Genomic DNA, 21,963 nt, shown 5'->3' on the forward strand with positions numbered 1-21,963 from the left:
ACAGTTCCTGTCTTGTTCTACCCCATTCTCCAAATCACTGTGACGAAGGGGGCTCCATCAATGTCACATTTGAGTTTGGTGTCATTGATGTCATTAGGGAGGGTGGCTGATCAGAAGACTTTTTGAAACACTCTTTGTACTACACACACACACACACACACACACACACACACACACACACACACACACACACACACACACACACACACACACACACACACACACACACGCGCGCGCGCACACAGGCAACTAAATTGGCCAGAGACCTCATTCTTATCATTCATCTGAACACACACATTGAGGTTCAAGGAGATCATTATGTTACGTCTTGTGTACAGGTTAAAGATAATAGTAGTAAACATAAGTAAACATAAGTAAACATAAGTAAACAATATTTATCATCATCAATAATAGTAAACATAAGGAAAGAAACGATAGGATTATATAGCATGTAAGGAATGCTATGTAAAATAATATTTGCAGCCACTCAGTATTAGACTGAAGTGTGGAATCACAATGTTTACTGTCCTTGGTGACTCGAGTCTTGCAAATCTCCCTATAGCATCTCACTGATGCTCATGGACAGTTCAGTGAGAGGCCAAGACAAACTACTTTTGGTCACAGTATAACTGAGTCAAGCAAGAGTGTGAGGAACCAGTATTCCACTATTCCTGTAGGCCTAATTATTTATGTAATACAGTAAATGCAATTACTTGCGTAGCTTGGGTAGAAAAGGATTTCACTAACGATTTTACTAGTGTAAACTTGTGAGGCGACAAATAATGTGAAGATAACGTTGGAGTAGAGAGAGATTGTTGTGGGTGGGAGAGAGAGAGAGAGAGAGAGAGAGAGAGAGAGAGAGAGAGAGAGAGAGTGTGTGTATGTCAAGAGACAGATGGGATTCTCACTGATGCAGTTGAATGCATTTGAATGCATTTAGCAGAGTTAACATTTGTATCGTATCAAAGTCAGACAGTCAAATGCTTGCTTCTCTGTAAGCAGATTTAGTTTAATGTTCCTAATTCTCCTGGCTTTCACTCAGCAGTTATGTAGATTCACAAATATGTAGCACTGAAATGGGCATGGTCTGCACTCTGCACTGTTGGCTGATGTCATCCAACGCCTCTTGGAATAAATTATCTCTCACTCAAAGTTTGGGGGAAAACCCACATTTTGAATCTGCTCTCGAGATGGGGTGAAACAGGTCGTTTTTGTTGCTATGTCTGTGCCTAATTTGTTTGTTTTTTTGGGAAAAGAAATACGAGCAAACACAATATAACTTAAACCCTGGATATAAAAGCATAATAAAACACATGTTTCCAATGTGGTCCTAATGCGTACTACAAGTTGCAATCACAATTGCTATTAGGACATTCTCCAAAATACATTTGTGGTGGTGTTATGTGCATTTTCACAGTTGAGAGGCTCTGAAGACGACGCATGCGTGCATTCATGCGCGCGCACGTGCGTGCAAGAGTGCGTGTCTACATGCACAAGCATGTGAGGGTGAGTGTTGCGAGTGCTTGGCAATTTGTAATTTTCCCTGACACAGCCTAGTCATGTCAGCATGGAGTCATGAATCCAATTCAAATAAATCTAAACACAGAAAGGGCCGCAGAGAGTAGAAACACGCTAATTCTCAGGCTTCTCAGTTCTATTAGAGACAGTCTGAGTATTAGTTACAACAAAAACAAAGTAACAATGGACGGGTTCTCAGAATGAGGCACGTCACTGTCATGGAGCAAGTTGTGATAAACACAGCATATGTTTCTGCAGTCAAATTTGCAACAATCTCTCTTCACCAGGCAATGGCTGCCCCTGCCAACTTCAACATGGGCAGAGTACCCGCCGCTCTCTTTCTCACGGCACTCACAGCTATTGACCAGCGTTCCTTCAGTACCACGTCGTGATGGCAAAGTTCGATTCACGTCATTTGCTGGAGGGCGTTGGTGTTTTACGTAAGCCATTGGCAGACAGTGGTGTTCTTATGTCAGGTCAGGGTGTGTGTAACTCCTCTTGGGCCCCGGCCGTCATAGCTGAAGCACCACGAGTGCTCATAGGGCGACCAGATCTGGTGGCTTTATCCTTTCAGAACTGTCACTTGTCACGCTCCAAGTGTGAGTGATGATTTGACATTGAGCCAGGCAGACCTTGTTTGCATTGCCATCCACGAGCATAGTTCAAAAAGGAAACTTTTATGACAAACAACAAACACTTCCCCGCCCTTGTGTCCGTTGTATTACCTCATCCTCTGGGTTCCATCAACACATTCAGCATAACATTCTTAAGAACTCCCTCCCCCTCTTTTCTGGAGTGTCTTTATTTGGAGCCCATCCACTCTCTACTCCAAACAAAGCTCATTAGTGAGAAGAAAACAAAACCTGTGTCACACCATAGCCCAAATGAGCATCCAGGAAAAATGGGTTGACAAGGAGAAATAGATTGTCTAGCAACAATGTTTACCTAGTGAAACAATCTTAATGAATAGCAGACGGCCGTGCTAGCATTCAAATCTTCCTTTTCCAATTACTGCAGTTCTGGTGAGCTTATTGTTCCTTGTTCCCCCTGGCACCCCGCTGCAATTTTACAGCTGCTGAGCTTTAACAGCAAGGGGGAGAAGGAGCCCTCTCCTCCTATTCCTCCACCATTTCAATACAGCAAACTTGGCAGGGCAGTGTGCGTAGAGACCGAGAAGCTAGATGTGAGATTGTAGAAGTCAACTGATGTTAAACTAATGAGCAACTCCAAAATTAAAAATGTATTCTAAAATGATATCTTGGAAACAGACAGCTTAGTGCTTTGTCTCAGAGAACTAAGACCTCAGTAGTAACTGAAAGTTCTCTCATCACTTTGATGGATCCCAGTTCATGGTGAAGTCACTAGTGAGCTCCAAAATTTTGCAATGGGCGTGTATACCCTTGTGTACGTTAGACTCTAACGCACACGGCGGGATACACGCCCATTGCAATATATTAACGGTTAGAGATGGCTAGGCTGTCTTTATAGTGGTATATACTGTTTACCCTGCGGAATAAAAGCGGTTAATGAGCCTTGGCTGAGGCCCTTTGACTGCCAGAATAATTGCTCAGGGTAATTAATGTTCAGTAAAAGGCACGTCGCTGAGCCTGCTCTTTATCCGACCTAATTGAAAACACAAGATTGCATCCTGTTTCGGGCTCTTGGCGCGCAAATTCACATTCACGTATGCATTTTTGAGCGTGCATGTGCTCTTATTGTGTGGAGGCCTTGATTTCTGCATGGGGATTTTTCCTCTTGTATGAGTGGGGGGAGGAGGGGGGGGGGGTTTGTGGAGTTGAACCAGGTCAAGCAGACTCTTCCTATCGTTCCTCATTCTGCCTCTCCCTTACTGCGCTCACTGTGGCTCCATAATCTAAATCATTATACGATGCCAGATAGTTGAGGGCTATACGTTTAGATATCCTTTTACAGCCTCTCCCCTCTCCACCAAGCTCGCGTCAAGAGGCAGTTGGAACAGGTCCATGGACATCTGCTGTTACAGCACAGCGCTGGTTCTGACAGGGAGAGGCGAGCAGTGTTCTGCTACAGCGTGCTGCTATAGCCGCGCTCACAGCATCTGGTGTTTCCAACTTATCTTTTGCTCAAAAAGATGGATAGGCTGTTTTGGAAACAAAGGTTTTACATTTCAGACACTGGTCGACATTATTTTGATTAGCAAAGCAGGGGCTGGGGGAAACTCTGGTATGTAGGCCTACAGTAGCTACCATCAGAATCATATAGCCTGGCCTATTCTGTTCCAAAGCAGGATCTCCATTTTTTTGTGTCAACGTTTCCACATTCATGGATTTTATGACAGTATTTACTGTCCTCTACCAGAGGGAACATTTTACAATAATCTTAAGTACAACTCAAAATCAGAATGCTGTGCTGCAGTGGAAAATTGCTGTGCTAAGGTCCCATGATAACCACTACTGTGTCTATGGCACATGGCAGTATAGCATTGGGTCCATCCATATAGCAGGGCTGGTGGGTATTATCTGTAGCCGCCAGCATGTTCACCTCTGAGGTTTGGAGAGGTCAATCCATGCCGCGTGCCGTGACAGCTACATCCTGTCCTAGGATGTGCATAGATAACATTCCAGGGCTGCTGTTAATTCCTTTTCATATTTTTCAACCCCAACTTGTGTTTTGTTTAAAAACACCAGGGGCGTGGGCAGGGCAGAAAAGTCAACTTTTGCCACCAGGCTGTCCAAATAGTTCTCACGTTCGGCCAGCATGGAGAACTGGGGACTCTAGTGGTGTTGTCCCTCAGATTTATTTTCCACGTTGTGGTTTTAGTGTTTGGAGTGGCTGTCTCGCCTTGGGAGGAAATTGGCCTGTGTTTGGTCTCCAGGGTTATACTGGGACTTTTGCAACAGTGCTTGGTTCGTCTGTCTGTCTGTCTGCTCGCTTATCTGCCTGCCTGTTTGTCTATCATACGTATGTGGTAACACACACTGTCCCTAGCTGGTGACCACCCCATCACCTTTTTCACCTTAAGGATGTTTTGCAGATGGAAAGGTTGGGATGCTTGCTAACACCCGGGAACCCCATTGTCCTACCCTAGTTTGGTCACGCAGTCTGTCCACTCATTCATTCCTCACAGTCTTGGTATTCCCTGGAGGGTCTAGGGGACCGGTGGAATTCCAGACTAGGGTCTTAGCCGAGGGGACGCTCTCGCAACAGCGAAGGGAGGGGTAGCAGGGAGGGGAAGGACTCATGGTGTCTAGCAGTAGACATCTGGAAGTGGGAAGGAGGGGGACATGGAACGAGGGGAGGGTGTGGTGTGGTGATGACGGCCAAGGTGTCGTCCCTGGGGTCTGGGTGGAGGACAGAGGCAAACCCTGAGCCTCAGTGCCACTGTCCCTCATGCCTTCTGGAAGTGCAGTAACTGTAGGCACAAGTGCGTGGAGGAAGGTCCCAGAGGAGGTTCTAGCAGCTGTTCCATCCCTCCCTTCAACTGGGCCTCCTCCCCGCTCTCCCTGGAGAATGAACAGGCAGCGGGCCATTTCAGATGGGCCATTTGTAAAAGACTGCCCGGACATCCCATGCTCATGCTCTCTGGCTATGGTGTGACAATGTTTGTTTTCACTGCATTTCCCTGGATCACCCACCCCCCACCCCCTGTAAACCACACCCACCAACCTACATCCCATCACTGGAGGAAAAAGGAATGGGAGCTGGACAATTTAGGGCAGTTGGAGAAGCATGCGCGATGGCAAATTTACAATTCATCCATTACGTCCGCTTTGAACTCTTTCTGATTTTCAGCTATGTTCGATCGTACGTACAAAGCATATATTGTTTTTCGAGGCAGCAGTTTTAGAGTGACTGGGAGTAGATAGAGATATATACTGTACAGTAGATACTGTAGATAGGCATGGCATAGATATATAGATAGGCCCAGAATAACACACTGGAGTTTAAGAAAATCTAATGGTAAAGTTGCCTACAGTATGTTGCCATTAAATACAAGGCCCATTAAAAAGTATTTTCTTTCTTAATTTATACTTGCCATTCTAGTTGACACAGTATCAATCATGCATTTCAATTTGACATTGTCATTCTGGCACAAAAAAAAAACGAAAACAAAAAAAAACACCCCAGAGTCAGCTTGTTTGTGCGTGCGAGTGTAAGCAATGCATGCAGGGCCAGGCTAAACATGTCATTTGCGTGCGTGTCTTTTGTCAAATTGTTTTGGGCCGTCCGGTGGGAAACGGAACCAAATGTAAGGTCTGGCTTTCATATCAACATCAACACCTAGACTGATGATTTTCCCCCATCCACCTTATCACTTCTCTGTCTCTCTCCTGCTCCAAATCCTTCCTCATCTGCTGCCTCTACGGTAATGATATCGATGGTTCGCCTGGCGCAGTCTCTGGGCCCCAAACATCTGCTATGGAAACTCTTGTTTGCTATGGTAACTGATCAAAACAAAACAAAGACCCAGTCTTACTTGTGACTGTCAGTTGAAGAAGAAGAACAAAGCATGATGCGACTTTTCTGGGTGATGAGGAAGTCTGGCAGCTCTGTGTGTGTGATGCAGAGTGTGGTGAACCTCTCACCAAGCACTGATGTAACAACAATAAAACAATTGCCACTTTGAAGACAAGGCAATGTGTGCTGATGCAAAAAAAAAAAAAAAAAAAGATCTGCTATGGAATACGGTACTGTGTTTGCAGATTTATTTACATGTATTGTAGATTTAACAACATGTACAAAGGCTGGGTGCACTGAATGGATACATGGATATACCTGTAAATGAGCTCATAAATAAACTGTGTGGCTTCCCTATACTCCAGTTCACCGGTGCTGCCAAACCCCTCCCACCAGTCAACCTTGAATGTGGCAAGTGGTGGGTCTATGCTAATGCCTGATATACAACAGATGTCACGCACAGAAAATAGCTGATCTACAACGCGCCGCAGATGTGACACGTTGTGAGCTTGGCGAGCATAAATTGGGCATAACACTAGTTTGTATATCGTCGTTGTCGGGTAGAAACCTTGTATCTCCAAGTTTCAAATTTGTACGTTCTTTCGCAAAGTAAAGCCCTAGCTTCATCATACAAGCCCGTTGCACGAAAGTAGTGAAAACAGCAGATCTACAAGCACACAACGCCTCGCGGTGCGAGGCGTTGTGTGCTTGTAGATCGGCTGTTTTCACAAGTTTAAATGATTTTTAAAATGATAAATGCAAACCGAACGGTTTTGGACATACAAGGTTTTCACCCGACAACAACGATATGTGTGAATGCCAGGTCAGCTCAGCTTGTCATGCTTATGGACATGAATGCGTTGATTTGTAGAATGTGGGATGATACGTAAACACAACTGATTTGATTTCTCATGACCTTCCTTCACCCTCCTCATATAAAATCCACTGCTGCGAGTTGTGAAATTCTTGACATGCTTCCAAGGTATTATAGTACCTTATTTATGGGCCCATGGGGACATATGATATGTTTACAGTATGGCAGCCTGAAGAACGCAGAGCTGGTTAACCTTATCCAAGTGAAAATACGCTCGTAAAAATATGGTGTATGAATGACCCATCTACATACCATGAACCTTGCAGTTGTAGGCTACCCCCTACATTTCAGCAAACTGTCAACAAAAAACTAGTCTGCCTTGTAGGCTAGGCCTTCTAATGGGTCCTGTAAAGGTCAAAATCCAGCATATAGTATTGGTCGGGTCTGGAGTTTGAAGTTAAAAATGCATGCACTTTAAAGTGCATGTAATAGCAAAATAACAGCAAAAGCAATACAAGCTGGGATGTGACACGTTGTGAGCTCGTAGATTGGTTGTATTTTCGCTATTCGTTGTACGAACATTAAAGTGGTTAAATGTCTCTCTATTGGTCCTCGCCACGTAATTGTGGCTGATTGGTCTGAACCACAGGCAGCGTCTGAAGTGTCACTCACCATCCCGGGGCCTTGGATCCCCTCTTTAACCCATGATTTACTGCCCTGCAGCTGCCAGGAGCAGCTACCACCTCGTGTCAGAGATGGAACACCCATGGTGTGTGAGCGACAGCCAGGCCAAGCAGGGAGGACGTTCATGTAGATCTGACCAGTAGTGGAGCGAAGAGCGGGGCTTTACTTGAGCAGTGGTGTAAAGTAACCAAGTACATCTACTTATAAGTACTGTACTTAAGTACAATTTTGAGGTATTTGTACTTAGGGGTGGGCGATATGGAAAAATACAATATCACGATATTTTCCCAAGCTGTATCACGATACACGATTTTATCACGATTCTTTTTCACGTTGGTTTTGATGGTTATTTTTCAAGTTACTTGACAAAAACTAGACTCTCTGGGTTCCTTTTGGGAGGTCTAAATTGAACTTTACAAGTATGTAACTCTGACAGTATACAAATGAAACCAAATGGACCCGTAAAGGGTCCATTTGGTTTCATTTGTATACTGTCAGAGTTAAGTGGAGATCTTGACATTTTAAAGTTTGAGAACTACTGATTTAGACCAAAATGCAGGTTTAAATTTAATTCTGCAACGAATCTCTGTATTAACGATTAAAAAGGATTTTTTTCTACAAGGCTCCCTCAATTGTACCACGATATATACGATATCTCTGAAAAGGCATATCATGGAGACATTGTATCGTCTCAACGATAATTATCACCTTATCGCCCACCCCTATTTGTACTTTACTTGGGTGTTTACCATTTCCAACACTTTCACTTCCACTCCACTACATCTCGGATGTCATCATACCTTTGTATTTTTACTCAAGTAACTTTTTGAACACAGGCCTATATTGCAGTATTGTGTAATTTTTCCACCACTGGGCTTTACTTGAGGTCAAAAGTCCCTTTGTCAGGAAACCCGGTCTTCATGCTCTCTAAGCTCATCCAAACAGCCTCTGGGGAGAGGCCACGCTTGTGTTTATATGTTGTGGGAGTGTTGTGTATATTATTTCCACGTGTTTGTGTTGAGACTAGAAGTCTTTGGGCTTCATGTCAGTGCTGAGGGGCTTGGAAGGAGGCTGAGAGAGATTTCTCTGAGCTGCCTGTGTCTACACACTAGTGTTATTTTGTATAAACTGCTGTCATTGTGGCCTAGAGTTTAGACAGGTGATAAAGCCAGCAAGCAGGATGGCCTCTGCGAGTGTGTGGGTGCATGTGTGTGTGTGTGTGTGCGTGCGTGTGTGTGTACCGGTATGTGCGCACACGTGAGTGCGCGTGGAGTGTGCATGCATGTCTGTGCATCCCTGTACAAGTGAGCACTTTAGTGCAATTATTAATGCTCTCCCGAGACACTGAGGCTAAAAGGTTTAAATAAAAAATATATGTGCATTTTCCAATCATCGGCCTTCTAGTTGTGAATGAAATCTTCAAATACCAACTTGTATTTGACAAAACATCCAGATGCCTGTCTTTCCGGGGTGTGGGGGCTTACACAGCATACTGCATACAGCATCAATATGAAAAAAGAAGAAAAGAAGAAAAAGAAAACCCTAGTTGTTCTGTTCCAAAGGGAATTAACCAAATTCTTTAATAAAACTGTTAAACATGCAGGATTTATGCCCACCTATGCCAATTAAAATATACTCGAATTTCGGGCCCCCTTCGGGGGCCCTCAAATCTAGAGCTCGGGCCCCCTCCGGGGGCCCTCACGGTATACCAGCAATCAAATGGATTTGTAATGGGCAAATATGGGTAGTTCTTTTTTTGAGAAAAAATATTTTTTTGAGAAAAAATAATTTTTTGGAGAAAAAAAAAGTTTTTTGAAAAAAAAGTTTTTTGAAAATAAAAGTTTTTTTGGGCCTAATTGTGTTATTATTATTACTATAATAGGCCTGCCAATGTTTTATTTTCATTATTTCAATGTTTTCATTTTAGCAACACACACACACACACACACACACACACCCCTACACACACACACACACACACACACACACACACACACACACACACACACACACACACACACACAGACAGACAGTATGTTGCTGTGAAGAGGTGAGTGGGCCGAACTCTAGATGTGAGTGGCCCGAAGGGCCGCCAACTTCTTGTAAGATACAGGCTCTCGGCTAGCTAGGCTCTCGCTGCTGCGCCCGTCACTGCTGAAGCAAACTGTAACCTGATACTTTGGTGACGAAAATTGCGTAGGAGACACTCTGGGGAAAGATTTGCATAGCAAACCCACACATTACTTTTCTACAAAGTGTACATCGTGCGAATACAATAGCTTCAGGAGAAGCTGCTAGGAACATTGGGGTAAAAATGCGCGATTTTTGTGCAAAAGGTGGAGTCTTTAGATGCAGTGTAAATGTGATTCTATCGCGCAGGATGCTTAAAAATATTTAAAGAGCGTCGCTGTGGGTTATGGCTGCTGAGATGACCCACTCTGCACAATGTTCAGCCTAAGGCTGTGGAGATACACAGCACTGCAGGGGGGGAAGGACTGGGATATAGTGCTGGACACACGCTATCATGGTGGCAACTTGAAGGCTGTAAAGCAAAGTTCTGTTTATAGCAGTGGTTCTCAAACGGTTTCATTTGAAGGACCCTCACTTTGGTATGCATTAGGTCATGGGTCTTCAACAGGGGGTCCGGGACCCCTAGGGTGTCCTCAGAGTTACTACAGGGGGTCCTCGAAAAAGAGTGATAGAAAGTTTCTTTCAGTTCATTAACCACTTGAACCCTAGTGTCCATATTCGGAGAACTTAAGCCAAAAATAGCCGATCTACAAGCTCACTGTAGATCGTCTATTTTCGGCAAAGAGCTTTGGTGTAGAGGGGAAAATGAGCAGATTAAGTACAGAATGAAAGGTCAAGTTTTGACGGTTCAAACGGTTAAATATCTGAAAATACAAAGTTGACATGAATCCAAAATACCAAACAATATGGAATCTATGAAAAGGTTGTGGGGGTCCCTGCTTCATCTCTCTCTCAACTAAGGGGTCCATGGCCTGAAAACGTTGAAGACCCCTGGTTTAGGTCATTGGTTCCCAAACTTGTTCAGCTGAAACTTGAAAGATAACTTTGGTGTCTCCCTGGGACTGAAAATTACAAAAACGTTCTCTTGTTGTTATGAATTAATAGACTATCTGCAGCTACCCAAAAATGGTTCCTGACCCACTGTTTGGGAAAAACGGTATTAGGCCATGGATCTCCATAACTGAGAGTTACAGACCTGTAAGGGATCATTTGGTTCGTAACTGTAAATCATTTAGTTTGAGAACCACAAACTGAATCCTGAATTGCATTCCAAAAGTCATATTTCTAAGTCACATTTTAATCTGACCGGCCTGGATTAACAGTAGAAGATTAAAATGATAAGCCAATGCCTTTGGGATTCACTACTTCCTTCCCCACAACGGAAAGTCTGTCGAATTTTCTTTTTGCACGATAAATGGAGGTACAGTACAATGCTAGCTTGTGAAGGGAGCTTGGATATGACTGTGAGAGGAGGAAGAGTTAGGGTCTCAGCTGTGCTAGAAAGAAGTTTATTCTGCGTGGGGGGGTGTTTAATAAGACAATACAACCGAGAGAGACTGTTATTGACCCTGATGATGTAGTAGGCACAGATCTCACAGATGGAATGTTTGCCTGTATTTCTTAGCCTTAGGCGATAATGACTTTACAACTCCAAACTTCTTGCTTACTAGCCGGTTTCGCCATCCTAACTAAGAACTTGTATGTAACAATAGAAACTGCATGTCTTTTAATACACTTAACTTTAAAATAGTCACAGCTTCTGATAACTGAATTGTAATACACATTAAATCACCAGTGTTAATGTATCATTTGTAACTCAGAGAGTGTACACAATGAATCAAATGGACCATTAAAGGTCCTTTTGGTTAATTTAACACTGAGGGTTTTACTGTGTAATTCATCCACCCATTGACCTCACATAAACTCACACATTATTAGTCTGAGGAGTGGTTTTAACCGTTTCACCTTACTATGCCAGCAAGACTTTCCTCACGCCAAACACCAGCTAATCCGGATCTTATTCCAGAAAACGGGACCTCTCCCAGAGGATGGGTGCGGAGTCAGGAGGTTGTGAACTTCTGACATGCACATTTATTTGTGTAAGCTGTGAACAGCGGGTTAGCCCATGCTATCTGTCAATTAGCTGCGGCTGCTGAGCAAACAGGCCAAATGAGTTTGGCGTCAGGGGCCCAGCTACAGTCTGTTAGAACCCATCCTCCATCCCTCAGCCACACTCGCTCAAACACACCACCCACGTGCTAGAAAATGCATCCTCTTTATGTAGACAGTGTGGCTTAAGTGGGCCTTGTGTTGGGGGTTTTGCACTGACCTGAAACAGGAAACAGGGTTCTGAAAGATGAACAGTAATGGTTGACCTCTTTCAACCTAGCATTGCTAATTTCAACATTTGCAAACAACTTTAAAATGTTGTCAATTTAAAATAAATGGCTAAAATAGCTGATCTTGCAAGCTCACAATGTGCCGCAATGAGACCTACAAGAGCTTGTATTGTCACTCTTAATTGCCATACGATACGATAAGTATACGACTTACCGTAAGTGGTTAAAGGAGTAATTCACCACAAAAGCCAATAATTCGATTATAATAAATGTACCCCCATTGATTTCGGATGGAGACCCAAATGCATTTGGGTCTCCACCCGGAATCAATGGGCCTACAAAGAGTCTCCTCAAATTATTGGCTTAGGAATGCGACAAAAACAACAAAATATTATTGCACTCAAATCTCCCTGGGGTGAGTAATCGATAGACAAAATGTCATTTCGGGGGTGAACTTTAAGAACCCATTCAAAGTTGCAAAACACCACAGGTATAAGGGGGGAGTAGAATAACTGAACAGAAGCTTGTCATACAACCATTTAGGTGAAAAATGATGGTGATGGACATTGATAAACATTTAATTGACAACAGTACATTCAATGCTTTAGCCTTCACTGCATTACACAGGTCAGCATTTATAAGCCATGGAGGCTTATACAGCAATGATAACATGGATGTAGCCTATATCAAATGAATATCAAAGACCAACGTTTTTGTCCCTCTCTCTCTCTCCTCAGATGGGGTGATGTGTGACGAGGATGCTACTGATGCACCTGCTGCTGACCCAGGTATGTTATATCATGTCTTGTTTTTACGTTCTCTGGCTCCAAACCCGGAATGATTCTAGGATTTAATTTGTTTCTAATACATTATCGATCTATAAAGTATAAACATTTCTGTGTGTGTGTGTGTGTGTGTGTGTGCGCGCGTGCGTGCATGCGCGCGTGTGTGTGTGTGTGTTTGTGTGTAAACATACCTATATTGATGTGTTACTGAATTGTGGAATTAAACTGTTTTATGATTTTTGGGGGGCAGATTTCAATTGATGACGCACTGGGGTGTAACAATTGATTGATTGATTGATTGAAAACTTTATTTGAAGTTTGCATAGGAAAATACTCCAATCCTAACTGCAGTTTACCATGGATTCAGCTCCACCCTTAGTCTGCCGGTACCTCTGTATAACACTATTGGCAGCCATCTTTTTTTTCAGTGACGTCAAGTCAAGCTTGGTTTTAGTCCGATTATACACTCGTACCCATCATACATATGGTGTCGCACAGGACTGTGCAAGCTCCCAAGGGACCACCTAGTCACACTGTAACAGTACCTGAACATGACGACATGTCTTAACTTAAACCATCTTTGTCATGATGTGTTTTTAGGGGCCACAGATGCTCCAGATGCCACCGCAGCCCCGGACGCCCCTGCTGATGACACCGGTGCCACAGCGGCTGCAGACACTGCAGGCACTGCTGCTCCAGACGGGACCGTCGCCCCCAACGCCGATAGCCGGGGAGATAATGGAGACATCTCTGGGACCAGTGCTGCCCCGTTCGCAGTCAATGTGTTAAATTTCGATGCCACTGAGGCTGCCGCTGAAACACTGGCCCCTCTCAAACTGGTGATAGTGAGTATTATTCTATTTGTCACAATGCCGTGATTTCTTCCCCCCCTACAACATGATCATCAGGTATTATGACTATACTTGGAGGAAGATCGTTTTCAAAAAAGTATACAGAAAGTGTTGAAATTATGTTTTTATGTAGCACAACCTGTTCATTAAGGTGGGTGGTGACCCAGCTGAAGTAAGCCACACCCACAGGTGCTGCTGTATGGTAAAAAGGGGAGGGGATGATTTTATGATGTCATTAAAGCAGTGTATTTCAATTGGGCCTTTTGACTTTTAGGAAGTATCCAAAAATACACAGGGAAGACATATTTGCATAGGTATTATAACTGTGTATGCTGTATTTAGACTCTGCTTTGGAAGGGTTTGTGATCTCACAGTCTGTGTCTGCTTGCGCAGATTGTTTTTTAGACCAGAGCATCACGGGAGCAGAGCCACACTACAATGCAATACCATTGTAATAAATCTGAATTTCTGTAAATTAAGCATCAGTTAGACATTGAACTTGGCAGCTATTTTAGAGGACACAAAGAACGAGGAACATCTTTTTGCGTCAACATCAACCTTGTCAAATCTGTATATCTGTGTTTTTGAATGTATTGTAGGATAGCTAGAGGAAGAATAGATAATGGGGGGATTATACATTTGCTACCGCCACACACGGTTCCCTGTATACCTTTCCAAGGTCTTCTGACACCTATGCTTTTCTCACTTTCCTTACAGCCTGAAGTAGAGTGTGTTGACAAAGAAGCACTGGAGGGCAAGGATACCGTCAAGGCTATCGTTACAACAGCTGATTGTGTAAGCCTTTACGTTTTTTAAATATTCCTCCCCACAAGACATTAACACCCCCCCCTCCCCAAACAACAGGAACACAACACAACAACAGCATACTCGGCAATGTATTGAACATTTCTAATGCATTTAGGTTTACAAAGCACTTGGTGTGCAATGAAAATGGTAAATGGTGCATTTATATAGCGCTTTTATCCAAGGCGCTTTACAGAGATTGTGCATTACATTCACCCATTCACGCACACATTCATACACCGGTGGCGGAGGAAACCATGCAAGGCACCAACCTGCTCACCGGGAGCAATTAGGGGTTCAGAGTCTTGCCCAAGGACCCTTCGACATTCACTCAGGGGGAGCCCGGATTCGAACTGGGAACCCTTCGGGAACCCTTCGTGCTCTAATAACGGTTTCTCTACCCCTGAGCTATGCTGCCAGAAAAGAAAGTAAAGGTGTCACAGCCAAGTGAAAGAAGTATAGGCCATGTAAAATATAAAAGGGAAGAAATCTATAACAACAATACAGAGCAATGTTTAATAAACAAGAACAATTGCATGGAAGCCTGACCCTGGCCCACTGAACCCACTGAGGTCCATAGCCTGTCCCTGTCATCTCGATAACATGCTAACCACAGGCTGCGCTGCGCTGCCAACGGCTGAGATATCAGCACATCCTAGGGCCACAGGGGCACAAGAGACAAAGGAGAGCGCTGGGCTCCATTACCCTCATTGGAGGGCCTCAAATGACATGTTCCATTCACCACAGCCCTTATCTGGCCCCCTGCACCTTGGCTGCAAAGGAAGCAGCTTGTTCCACATCGGGGGAGAAGATTAATATGTTTTAAAGGGCTACAGTTGGAAACGTGGGCCCGCCAAATACAGATCTCTTTCTCAGACATTCTTTAAGCTTTGTAAATCACGATGCAGTGTTCCTCACAAAAGCAGAGAAGGACTGATATTTCCTCCCAGGTTAGGTTCTGCGCTCCAAAAGCTCACAGGTCACTTGGAGGAATTGTAGGGGTGGGGCCCAGTGGTGTGTTCTAGAATTCTTTGAGGCGATACACAGCTATTCCTGTGGCCAGGGCATACGCCAGTGCATAATGCCTATCAGATACGCTACTTTGAAAGGTTCTCGAGGGCATACACTTTTTTTCTTCACAGCATACAGCGTAGACCCCAGTATCAGGTAGAACACAGCACTGGTGGGGCCTGGTGTTGTCTGATGGTGTCGCTGATTTTTTAGTTCACAGTTGTTTGATGGCAATTGGTTTCCTTGTTGTCACCAAGCTAGCAGAGTTGGAGGCAATAGAGGGATACATGTGTTACTCAGATTATGGTCTCATTAGAGAAGTCTAACCGATGGATGATGACACATGCATACCCAGCAATGCTGCACGCATTGCTGCACACAAACATAGTACAACACAATTATACCCTAATTGCTACAGTCTTACAGTACAGCTGTTGCAGCCCGTACTGATAATGATTATTAAAGCACAACAACATATACATGTTGCTATGCCATGTACTTGACACTGACCAGACAGCTTGTCTAGCTGATGATCAGGCATAAAGGCATGTAGATAAAGCACAGCTTGTTTTCTTCTTCACAGCAAGATGCTTGAAGGACCTTGACAAGAGATCTCTAAACATGTCCATGGAGAAAATCCAATAACCTTAGATTGAAGAATATGTGCTCTAGCTGTGCAAATTCCCATGAGAAATGGTGGCCTTTTCTCTTATCACGAGTCAATGGTCACTATAAAAGTCAGTAACTTGAACAAAATCAATGAAAATATGTACGTATATGAATCTTTCTCAGAGACAATGTATTTATTATTAACGGGAATTGAACTCATGAGAAATCCAGCCATGGCAGCAGGACAGAATGTGAGGTCAATCTCAGCAAAGGAAAAGCGTAAAAGCATAGAATTCCTGAACATAACCTTTAATGGGTCACAAGTGGAAACAGGCAGATGGAGAAGAGAACAGGATACACGGGAGAACTGTAACTGCTGGGTCGGTGAAGTTCGGGTGGATGATATGTGGGGGCGATGGGGGGGCTGACGCAGTTTTATCGTCCCTGCAGTTGGGTGTCATAGGAAAGGCCCCTCCCAACTGACTGGCTGATTGAATAAACTGAGGAACCAGAGTTTGCTGACAAAAAGATGGTCAAGCCTGATTTATACTTTGTCCTATGATGGTGTCGCGTCCCTGAAATAGCCGATATACAAGCGCACAATGCGTCGCGGATGAGGCACGTTGTGAGCTTGTATATCTGCTTTTTTGGGCGCGTGACACCGTCATACGACAGAGCATAAATTACAGAGCGCTGACTGGATCACATTGCACGGAATGGAGCGCGCTCCCTCGGCCCCTAAAGAGCAGGCTTGTGCAATGCGGTGACATCATAGGGTTCAGGGTTACGGTGGGAGAGAGAAGGTGTGGTCCTCAATCTGTTTTCCATCCATCGAGCATTTTGCCTCCATTACTCACACACAAAGGCAGACAGTCAGCTGGACACACTTGCAGTTTCACATGTAGGACATGCATGAACACACAGCACTCCACCCTAATGAGTGTCCACAGAGATATATCATTTGCACTCAGTATTATAAGTATTATACAGTAAGTCTCTCTGCTACCACCACCAATACATGGTGCTAGGATTACACACACTCAAAAGGATAACAATGTCAAGATGCTCTTGAGCTATATTATGTTTTATCCTTTTGACAGATTGTTCAAATATGGTTATGTATTTAGTCAATGAAGATGTCAATAAATCAAGTCAGTCAGTCAATCCATCCAGTCAGTTCAGGAAGCAAATTTTCTTTTAAATTGAAATCGATTCCTTTTTTTTTCAGCAAGAGAAAACATTGTCGATAAAATAATAGTGAATGTTCAGTCGTCAGCAAACAATTTTGGTGTGTATTCTGCACTGCTCTCTTGTGATCAACTACTACACATTCAAAGAACTGCAAGAACTGTGTGGTGACAGAACTGTGACTATAATGCATGTACGTTGACATTATCACTTACAACTCTTATTTTGCAGGAGGAAACCAAATCGATCATCCAAAAAAACCCTGCGGCTTGGTGCGGCTTGGACAGCTGTCGTTTGGACATCAATCAAGATGGCACAACAGTCCTGGTCGCCAGTCCTGATGGTGCATATTGAAGATTGATATTATATATTTTCAAGTGTTTATCAAATAACTTGATGCTAGGCCTTCTGTTGTCATGAAAATACATCTAATTTTGACAAACTTGCTTCCCTACAGCTGGGGGGGAGAAGTTGGCTATGGCCCTCACGAGTGACAACATTGGAAGCCAGGTGAGTGGACAGTCTCATAAGATTTAACCCGGTGTGGTTAGTGAAATACACAGAGTAAAATCTTCATTTAACTCAGAGTGTACAAATGGAACCAAACGGACCCTCATTTGTACATGTGGAACCACATGTACACTCTCAAGAGTTAAATTAACCAGTAAGACGCCTAAGGGCGACACGCGTAAAGGGCGAGGTTGCGTCCCTTTTATGCCCATATATGGAGATCCCTATTCCTGTCTGTAGAACCAGCCACACAGATATGGGCTGTCTTGGCCATCTGTCTTGGCCATATATGGATGTGGCCTCCATATATGGGCATTCCCATATGAAGTCCTTTTAGATATGGGCTTAATATTGATGACATCAGGGATATGACATATATGGGCATAAAAGGGATTCTGTCAGTGTGGTTCCCCTGACATCACAGTGATGTCAGAGCGTGATGTCAGAGCAGCAAACCCATAGACCGTAAAAGAAACGCCATAGTAAACTGCGACCTCCGGTCGCAACAATCAGGGTATTAAGCCTCGATCAGAGTCTGCGGTGAAGAGCTATCCACCGCAAATTTTAGGTGGAAAGCTTTCCACCTCAAGTCAGAAAATAAGTCTGTCACGGTGGAGTCCTATTCACCGTGACTGACTGGTCTAGATCGACCAATCAGTGAACGGGGTGAAGAGCCCATCTGTCTGAAAGTAAAAACAGAGAGATGTGTCGGGACTCGCGGTGGAAAGCTACACCGAGGTGGATAGCCTTCCACCGCGGAGCCGACTCTGATCGAGGCTTTACAGTGCAGTGATACAAGCAGAGAACCACTAAAGCTTTTCAAGGCAGTCTATTGATTCAACCCAGACTACTAAGCCCATAAGCCTTTCTGCTAAGCTTCACATCTTCCCTTCTGACAATCATATCTCATTTACTGAGTCCAACAAAAATGCCTCGAGATTGAATTATGATCTTGTATTATTATTTCAAGATATCATATTTCACCTCAATATTTCACCTCAATCCTCTATTCTCTTTGGTGTGCGTGTGCGTGTATGTGGGTCTGCATTTCTTCTATATGTGCAGCTGGGTGTGTCCGAACCAGAATACAGCTCAGGATCATCGGGGTCGTCTGTGTTTGTGGCGGTGCTGCTCACCGGTCTGCTCCTGGCCGCAGCGCTCATCGGGGGCTACTGTCTGAAGAACAGACGGGCCTCCGACACCAAGGGCATCAGACTGGTAAGTAGGGGCCGTCACTCACCATCATGACATTTCACTGGACAATTAAGTGTCACACAAATCATTGCGATAAACAATGTAATTGCGTTCTTGGCATTGAACATTGGAACATACAAATTTGATTAAAAATTGCATTCCGGTTTGCCTTTTAAGATATGACAAATGACTTAAATATATAAAGAGATGACTGACATATTTGATAATTGTGTACTTTCAAATATATTTTAAAATAGTGGAAATAAAGCAGTTTGTATTCAGAATTTTTTTTCAAACGCTGACCTCAGTGACCTTCCATAGTGCCACCAGGTTTAAGGCCTTAAACTGTTGTTTCTGGCCAGACTGCTCGTTATCACTTCAACCGCGCTGAACGTGCACATATCCTCCTGACAAACGCTGCAGCGTTTGCTATGTTTGAAATCAAAACGGGACACACACGTTCTTCGCAAGGGAACGTGGCCAGGTCTTTTAATTAGGGGAAACTGTTGGCCAGCTATCAGAGAGGAATAATATGCATAGGGAGAGTGTTATCCAGGGGCCCACGCCCCGCTGTCCGCTGCCATATGCAACTACTGATCTCCCCGTTTCATCTGTCAGCCAAACGCAGCTGCCTCTCTGTACATCTCACAGCATCACATATTTAAGACCACATAATGTGTGTTTGTTGGTGTGTTTCCACGTGTTTGTCCAGGCGTGGGTGAATTTCGGCTGATCCAGGAATATGATACAATATAAAAGTGTATTCCATTTTTTGGCACTCTTTCATCTGTGTGGGAATTTGCAATATTTTTGCACGTTTTGTGCATTTCAGAGCATTCATTTAGATAATGCAGTCAGTAAGTTTACCCGGATTCGAACCCGGGTCTTCTTCTTTGCGCTTTTTTTTTTTTACCACAATCCCTACCTGATCAGGGGAGATATTGTCAACCAGTAGGTCTCCTCCTACCTGACAAATTTCTAGACGCCTCTAACCACTGCAAATGTGCTAGTTATATTATATTAACATACACTACCATAGAGATTTGTTAAAATAACGTTTTATTCATTCGTTCTGGATTGCAGCTTTACCCAATGTTTCTAAAGAAATTAGTTCTGCTCTTATGAAATTGTGGTCAGATTATACATAAAGACTTGTGTATGTTTGTGCTTAGGCGGAGGAGGCCTGTCCGGCAGATGAGCAGAACCAGGGAAACACTCTTGTATCTGTAGCTCCTCTAAACCCCCCTCCCGAAACCCCGGAAAAACCCAGCGTCAACGGAGAGTCCCCTGAAGAGGCCAAGACCGAGCCCCCTCCCACAAACGGCCATTCCACTGCCAAGACGGCAGATACCGAGCTGTGAACACCCCCCCCCCCCTCCCCTTACAAAACAGAACCGACTGCCTCACAGCTCACACGCCCACACACACACACACACACACACACACACACCCACACCCACACCCACACACACACACACACACACACACACACACACACACACACACACTACCCTTATCCATCATCCATCCATCCATCCATCCATCCATCCCTCCTCTAGAAACTAGAGATCCCACCACCACCACCACAAGATGGACGTCAGGGATTAGAATAACCCTCCTCTTTCACCACTGATGCTCCCTTTTCTTCTGGTTTCTTCACCCTCTCCTTTGGCTTTGTGCCCCAACAAGGAATGACTGAATTGGAATGTCAGGCAAAGTAATACTGTAGTCATGTTATGTATGTTACTCTCAAGAAATATTATGATGATGATGATGATGAAGGTTGTATCCCTGGGTTGCCGATGACCTTCAAGCTAGAGACCAGAGACAGGAAACGGGGCAGTTGTGGGAGGGGAGCGGCTGTTTTGTTTAAATCACCACTGGCTCTTGTGACGACTGTGCCTTCCCCGGAGTCACAGCTGTGTGCTGGCCTTGCCCCCAGGAGGATCCCTGCCTTGCATCATCCGCCTCAGACAAAAAAAAGAAAAAGCTGCAACAATCCATCCCCACAGAAAATGCGAGTGTTACTGTAAATCAAATTGGTCTTTAGTCTTGAGATTGTAAAGCATAAAAGAGAGAAGAGAAGAAAGGGAGAAAAGAAACATACACCCACAGCCAAGAATCTGTTTACAAACTTCTCTGAGAGACAATCCATGGGGGTGATCTTTGTTTGACTGATTGAGTTATTGAGTGTTTTTGAGCTTTCATGTGTGCGTGAGTAGTTGTGTGTGAGTGTGTTGTGTGAGCATGTGAACATGTACTGTAAGTATGTAAGAATGTATACGTGTACCCATACTGTGCATGTACTGTACTGTATGTATCCCACACATGCAACTAAGCTCGTCTTGCTTACGCGTGTGTACTTGGCAATGAGTGTTTGATTTTAAACAAGTGCGATATAGTGTGATATATCTGAATGAATGTGCATGTGACATTAGCTGGTAGATAAAATGTACAATGTTGCAAAATGAATTGACAAGGTGATGGCTGGTGGAGTTGCAGTGGGTCCCGCTGTGGTTACAGTGGGAGGCAGAGGCAGAGGACAGGTGAAGACGCAGGGAATCCTCCACTTCACATCACTGCAAGCTCAACCCGCAAGTTGTACAGAGATCAGTTGAGACGCTGGCAGGAAAGTCAACAGGCCTCCAGTCCACACTGTGGCTCTATGGCTGCTGCTGAAAATCATGAGACTGACTGACTGACGGACTCGTTCAGGCACAAAACACAATGTCAAGGAGAGCCGTTCTTTGTCAGCCCTGTCCATCCATTTGTCAGTATTATGCTCTTTTCTAATACATGTGCTTTTCTTAATATCAGCATTCTATTGAGCAGTGTTTTTTTTTATGTTTGTTTTTGTTCATTCAAGTATACTCATGTGCTTTGTTTTGTGCCAAAGAAAATTGGATTCATGTTATAAAATAGTAGCCTACGTTAAATGTTTGGCTAGGAGTGTTTGACTAATGTCTTTTGTCTCGCTGCCCAAACGTATGATTTTCCCCGCCTTTACAAGGGACTGCATTCAAGTGACGGGATTAAAGGAACTACAGTCCAATAATAAATAAAAAAAACAATTGCCCTTTTTTTCAAACTGGAACAAAATGATTTTTTTCCCCATTTCTATCGTTTTTAACATTCCGTCATAACTGTTAAATAAATATCTTTTTTTTATGAATCATCAGTTTGTTTAA

At 43.8% G+C, this 21,963-nt stretch overlaps 1 protein-coding gene across 1 annotated transcript in view; it reads left to right on the forward strand.

The window, feature by feature from the left end:
* The window catches only part of cd34 (CD34 molecule), a 22,929-nt gene extending 2,761 nt beyond the window's left edge, over positions 1-20,168 (forward strand). Inside the window, exons 2-8 of the mRNA XM_080733735.1 lie at positions 12,561-12,611; positions 13,209-13,453; positions 14,177-14,254; positions 17,303-17,414; positions 17,529-17,581; positions 18,647-18,799; positions 19,948-20,168. Coding sequence (XP_080589861.1) covers positions 12,561-12,611; positions 13,209-13,453; positions 14,177-14,254; positions 17,303-17,414; positions 17,529-17,581; positions 18,647-18,799; positions 19,948-20,136 — 881 coding nt within the window. The 3' untranslated portion in view covers positions 20,137-20,168. The remainder of the gene's footprint in view (positions 1-12,560; positions 12,612-13,208; positions 13,454-14,176; positions 14,255-17,302; positions 17,415-17,528; positions 17,582-18,646; positions 18,800-19,947) is intronic.
* The last annotated feature ends 1,795 nt before the right edge of the window (positions 20,169-21,963 follow it).

The sequence above is a fragment of the Nannobrachium achirus genome, assembly GCF_963921795.1.
Source record: "Nannobrachium achirus genome assembly, chromosome: 9".
Lineage (NCBI taxonomy): Eukaryota > Metazoa > Chordata > Actinopteri > Myctophiformes > Myctophidae > Nannobrachium > Nannobrachium achirus.